The sequence below is a fragment of the Acyrthosiphon pisum genome, chromosome A2 (assembly GCF_005508785.2).
Source record: "Acyrthosiphon pisum isolate AL4f chromosome A2, pea_aphid_22Mar2018_4r6ur, whole genome shotgun sequence".
Taxonomy (NCBI): Eukaryota; Metazoa; Arthropoda; class Insecta; order Hemiptera; family Aphididae; genus Acyrthosiphon; species Acyrthosiphon pisum.
The window spans coordinates 47,051,749-47,058,004 of NC_042495.1; the positions used below are offsets into that span (position 1 = coordinate 47,051,749).

The 6,256-nt window shown below is 27.1% G+C and overlaps 1 protein-coding gene across 3 annotated transcripts in view; it reads right to left on the reverse strand.

Moving 5' to 3' along the window:
* LOC107884764 (probable multidrug resistance-associated protein lethal(2)03659) overlaps positions 1-6,250 on the reverse strand; it is an 8,562-nt gene extending 2,312 nt beyond the window's left edge. The window contains exons 1-18 of one of the 3 annotated variants that reach the window (XM_016807557.2): positions 6,091-6,250; positions 5,423-5,579; positions 5,197-5,335; positions 5,001-5,111; positions 4,645-4,920; positions 4,413-4,577; positions 4,209-4,330; positions 4,052-4,149; positions 3,895-3,980; positions 3,391-3,803; positions 3,024-3,310; positions 2,866-2,945; positions 2,627-2,777; positions 2,434-2,540; positions 2,239-2,362; positions 1,988-2,158; positions 1,767-1,894; positions 1,448-1,693 (exon numbers count right to left, since the gene is read on the reverse strand). In XM_016807557.2, the coding sequence (XP_016663046.1) occupies positions 1,448-1,693; positions 1,767-1,894; positions 1,988-2,158; positions 2,239-2,362; positions 2,434-2,540; positions 2,627-2,777; positions 2,866-2,945; positions 3,024-3,310; positions 3,391-3,803; positions 3,895-3,980; positions 4,052-4,149; positions 4,209-4,330; positions 4,413-4,577; positions 4,645-4,920; positions 5,001-5,111; positions 5,197-5,335; positions 5,423-5,579; positions 6,091-6,175 (2,946 nt within the window). In that variant the 5' untranslated portion in view covers positions 6,176-6,250. Of the gene's footprint in view, positions 1-1,447; positions 1,694-1,766; positions 1,895-1,987; positions 2,159-2,238; positions 2,363-2,433; positions 2,541-2,626; positions 2,778-2,865; positions 2,946-3,023; positions 3,311-3,390; positions 3,804-3,894; positions 3,981-4,051; positions 4,150-4,208; positions 4,331-4,412; positions 4,578-4,644; positions 4,921-5,000; positions 5,112-5,196; positions 5,336-5,422; positions 5,580-6,090 lie in introns of those variants that run through there. The other 2 variants (XM_016807558.2, XM_029490761.1) reach the window with 2 other exon arrangements.
* Positions 6,251-6,256: the final 6 nt, after the last annotated feature.

Here is a 6,256-nt window from a genome sequence, read left to right on the forward strand (position 1 = left end):
GAACATTAGCTATGAAGCAGGGCTTGCATTTGAAAAAAAAATATTGTTTTACGTTATTTACAATCAAAACGTTATACAAATTTTAAACGTTATTCAACTTTTGTGTTTATCGTTATTCAGAATTAAAACGTTATACAAGTTTTGCGTTTAACGTTATTCATAATTAAAACGTTATACAATTTTTGCGTTTATCGTTATTTAAAATTTAAAAGCATTTAGATACCTGTTTTAAAAGTACAAAGGCCGCAATTTAAAAGTATATGATTATGACCTTTTTTAGGGACATAATTTCCCTATTCTGAGTTTTAAGTAGGTATTGTGTAATTTTATTTATTTAATTAAATGGGTTAAATATCCCAATTACATATTATTCACAAAATATAGAGTACAGTGATACAGATTAAATTACAATATACATAGTTCGTACAGAAATGGAAACAAAATAAATGATAAAACAGTATGATGATAATTAATCTTAAGTTATAAATAATAATGTATTATTGAATTTAATAAATTGCCTAGGCTCTAAGGACTTTATTATAAAATAATAAATATAAAAAAAAAAATCATGATCATTATTTTGAAATTTTGAATGTATTATTAGGTTTTTAAATGTTAAAATTATTTAGGAAGTTTTACAATATTATTGTGCTTGAGAATATCATTTAAGCAGGAATCTATGTTTCAAACATATTTTACTCTGATTGTTTTGACATACTTTGTCAACATTTATTTTATACGAATGCTCTTTAAAACTATTAGTATATTAGTATAAAATATAAATATTAAACATTTGACAACAATTACACAAACACTGACGACTGAACAAATCTGAGCAAACTGATCACCGAACACAATAGTTGAATAACTTGAATGGTATAAATTCCGACCGTAGTACAGATAGTACAGTACAATATTATCAGAGTATCACTATTATTAGCTATTGGTAATTAAATTATTCTATTAATACCTTCTTATTAAATTTTAAAATAAATCTAATACAGGATCTCCCGGATAGACCGGATACGGGATAAAATTAATAATTGAATAATACTAAGTATTATTAAATAATTGGAAATTAATTATTTCGTTTAATGGAATACAATATAAATTATACCGTTTTGCGTTATGTTTTGTTTAATGATATATCATATATTTTGTTAAACGTTACGTTTTGTTTTGTGTTATTTTTTTATTTATGTTTATCGTTTTTCGTTATAATTACGTTTACAAATTTCAATCGTTTTTTATCAAATATAACGTTATAATCATAACGTTATTATAACGTTTGCAAGCCCTGCTCTTAACATTTCAAAATATTACTTATTAGTATATTATTAGTAAAAGTTTTGATAACTAGGTATCTTTTAATACTAAATTGAAACATTTGAAACTATACCTAGTTGTTTTAATTAAATCTATTAATTTCAAGTGGATATACATTTACTTCATTTAATACACTCCAAATTTCGTGATCAGAATATTCATCATATAAATCTAAATTATTGCGTACGGTTCCTGAAAATAAAACTGGTTCTTGAGGTATAAAAGTAAGCTTGGATCGTAATTCGTGTAGTCCCAACTCATGTATTTCAAGGTTGTCGATAGTTATATTACCCTCATTGAGGGCTAATCTAAACAATGCTCCAATTAACGATGATTTCCCTGCACCAGTTCTACCGACAATTCCAATCTATATTTACCAAACATAATTCATATTCAATATAACATTTTTAAATATATACTCCTTATTATTTTAAAATCACTTTTTCTGTAGGTTCAATGTTAATGTTTAGATTACTTAAGACATAAGGCGTATCTATGTCATATCGTAGATAAAAATTGTTGAATGTTATTTGACCCTTATCAGGCCAGTCTTTTGGTGGCTTTTTATCTGAAAACGATTTTTACGAATTCATAAAAGTATTTTATATGTATTTTATCTTATGCATATCATTTTTATTTAAATTAATCTACTCGCTAGTACTTTGAGGTGATTCAAGTCCTGGTTCTTGGGGTAAAACTGTGTACTCGAGTACTCTTTCAACAGATGTCATTTGGTTTTCTAGCTCAACCGACCGCCTCATTCCCCATTGAAATAAACCAATTAGTCCTATTGACTGAGTTATAGCAAGACCGACATTTCCACTATATGTGTCTAAGATAAAATTGTATCATTTAAAATGTAATATAAATATGTTTACATAAAATATCGTTTATGGTGTACTCGATATTTACCTTTGCCAATAAATAAAAAACAAAACGTCACGATACTTATATATATAAGGCAGGTTAAATCCAACCAAAATCCAAACGCTCTACTCGAACAAATAAATAAATACCAAGCTGAAGAATGTAAATCCTAGAATTTTTTCATAATAATCATTGGTGAAATTGTAAATATAGAAAAATAAAAGAGTTAATTGTTCTCACTTGATGGATGGAAAATTCTGCGGAAAGAATTTGTTCTGCTTCAAATGCTCTTATAGTTGTTATTCCTTGAAGGGATGCATTTAAATGAGTAAATACAGGACTTCGTGCTAATATTTATCAAATTATATAATGTAGTTGGTTTTATGAATTATTTGTCTTATATAAACTAGTTAAAATTATAATGTTTGCTTACTGACTCCTTCTAAACGTTTAATACTTTGTGATATTGTCATATAAATATTTCTGATTTTGAAAAATATGACCACTATGATTAATGTCGGTATAATAAGGTATGGATTGGTTATTCCAACAATAATTAATATTCCAATCACAATCAATCCAATCTTAAAAATGTTAAATGAAAACAATTTATGTTTTTTATATTATTTAACTAGACCCAATATACGTAATATAATATTATACTTATATTACTTGTATAACATCCATTAATACGAAAGGTAACATTTCATCAATAGATCCTATATCTTTCGAAAAACGATTAAGTATTCTTCCTAAAATGTTAATATTGATCGGTATTATTTTACGTCATAATGTTAGATAGGAATGTGTTATGTCTTTGTATGTATTACCTGATGGATTTTTATTGAAAAAGTACATTGTTGCTCTTATAATTGATCCTAACATACGGTTATGTAGATTTGTAGAAGATGTTGTGCATACTGATACAAAGAAAGCTGATCTAATTAATGTAGATATTATAACAGATATTGTAATTACAGTAAACACGATAATACATGTTTGACGATCTACTATCCATTGAATTAATGTATTGGATGAATTACATCTTGTCGGTGTACTATTATTCTCGGGTTCTAAATGGCTAACTGGACGAAAAACGTGTTCTTCTAAATTTACCCTTTAAAACACGACATTTGTTTGATCAAAACATTTTGGATTATTTTAAAATTAAACTGATTTTATATATTAGATACCTACCAGTAAGTTATCCAAATATCACCACTGGAAGATAGTATTTGAGTTAAGATACATATCAATAGAAATAAGAATATTTTGCACTTGTGTCCGCCGGCAGAGAAATATGATAAGTAATTACTGAATCCAGAATTTCCAAAAGAGCGAGTTTCAGCTACTTCAATAGGTTCAACAATTTCTACAACTTCAACCTGAACATTATTGTAATTACTTTCTTCGACAGTTGACGTAACACTCAACACAGACACTTGTCGAGTATAAATGGAATTTTGGCTTCGAAATTTTGGTCTATTACTTTTCGTAATAACTTCATTATCAGACGTTACCACAGGTTCTATTGGAGACCCTAACATTTTGGTAAAATTTAATCCGGATTCTTGAAGGTTTTTGTACGAATCTTCGGCTATTTTTTTGCCCTGTTATGTAAAAAAATAACAAAGAATTCGTTAAATATATACCAATATTTTAACCTATAATATATTTTTAATGGCAATTTTAAATAATTACATTTTCTATTAATACTATTTGGTCTACATTGGTTAAGTATTGTAATTGATGAGTAATAAGTATACATGTTTTTTCTTTGAGGAATTCTGTAATGTTAATTTAGGTATAATACATTATAATATTGTATACAATTAATTAGAAATTACTATGGCATTACCTTTAATACATTTTGCAAATAAGTGTTTGCCAACATTATTGTCAACAGCCGACAGAGGATCATCCAGTAAATAAATATCTGCTTCTTTGTATATAGCTCTAATGTAAAATATTTCAAAACATCAAAATATGATTAATAAATCGTATTTCTTTTATACCTGGCCAAATTTATTCTTGCCCTTTGTCCACCACTAAGAGAAATTCCTCTTTCTCCAACAATTGTTCTATCACCATATGGAAATTGATCCAAGTCTGTTTTTAACGCACATACTTCTATAATCTATTTACCAGTGAAATAATACATTTTAATTATAAACATAACGGAGCATGTTTCAAGTTTAAATTAGGCACGACTGCCTTACTTTATTGTAACGGTTTCTATCCATTGGCAAACCAAAAAGAATATTTCCTTGAACAGAACCTGCAAATAACCAGGGTTGTTGGGATGCGTATGATACCACACCATGCACTGAAATACTTCCTTTAGACAGTGACAATTCTCGTAAGATGGCTTGTATCAACGAACTCTGTGAAATAAAACTATGCAAGTTGTAGACAGTTTAAAATATTTGTATAGGTATGTATCAATTATACTTTTCCGCCTCCTACTGGACCAATTATTGCAACCAAACGACTTGCTCTTACGGTTAAATTTATATTTTCTAAAGTATTATCAGTTTGAGAGTCTGTCCACTTGGCAGTAACGTTCGAAACAACAATACGATAATTACTTAATTGTTCAGTATCATCTTGATTGTTAATATTATTTGGCATTTTACTGATGTCGTTAAGTCTTGAATTGTCAAATTCATTTATGGTTTTCGTTTGAATTATCGGTTGTTTATCTTTTTCTTCACGTAAAAGAAAATCCTAAGTAATACAATCTGTAGTATTATATTATCGTTCGAATAAAAATTAATTTGCATATTATTTTAAGCATTTATGCGTACCTCAATTCTTTTAATAGAAACTAGTAATTCAGCAATCAAACCAATTCCAACAGGAAAAGTAACCGCCATAGATACTCGCAAAATATTATAATACGATGTAATTATAAAAACCTAAATGTTTTTAAATATTTCTTTAGTTTACTGTGTAACTGTGTAAGCATTTAAAATATTATATTAAAGACGAATATTATTTTACTTTTGATGCAGTTATATAATTTCCGAGTATTACATATAAAAGAACACTTAAGAATAAAGCGAGTCTTGTGTTGAACACAGAAAATGACAATAATGTAGCTTTGATATATGCCGTTTTAGTAATTTGGTCTATTTCTTTTCTGTATTTCATAATTAATTTTTAATTTAAATACTTGCGGTGGTTAAAAATATTAAATACATGAATATATTAATTACTAAAGTCTTACTTTCTGGCAAATTCAGTTAGTTTGGTAAAAAAATGTTCCCAGGTATACATTTTAATTACTTGTATGCCAGAAATTATTTCATTCATTAAACTAACTCTTGCATCTGTTCTATTAGCTGTTTTAAGTCGATAATTTGATATACTTGAACCCAACCATGCTTGAAGATTATGTATAAAAAAAATATCATATAGTGGTATTATTATTTATTAGTTATTACCAGGGATCGGATTTAAATGTCCTATCAAAAAAAGGCATTTATGGCCTAAAATCTCTAAAAATTCCTTAAAAATATCAAAAAATTAGTAAAAATTAAATTTTCCAAATTAAATATTTTGTATTACACTGTACAATGAGAATTATATTTAACCTGAAGATTACCTTATGTTACATAGTTCAAAATGAAAATGATTTATATAATATATTACGTAATATTATGTTTAGATTTAAGCGGAGTGATGTTTCTTAGTCATAATACGAGAAATATGTAAAAAAATTCTTAAAAATTAAAAAAGCATGAAAAACGTCAAAAATGCCCCCAAAATTTTTAAGTTACAGCATGGAGTACTGAAATCATATTTGTAGATTGGAAAGCATGGTGTAAGTCATTAAAAAAAAAATGCAAAAGCATTGAAATCCGATCCTTAGTTATTATTTATTTCTTTGTATACCTTGCAATGGTAGAAAAACGATAAATGTAGCAACTCCAAGAATTGACGCCACGCCTACTTCTTTCCATAAAAAGTATGTTACCATTATTGTTTCTAAAGGGCCAATAAATACATAACCTATGTATACAATTGTTAAATCAAATCGAATCACGTCATTTGACATCAA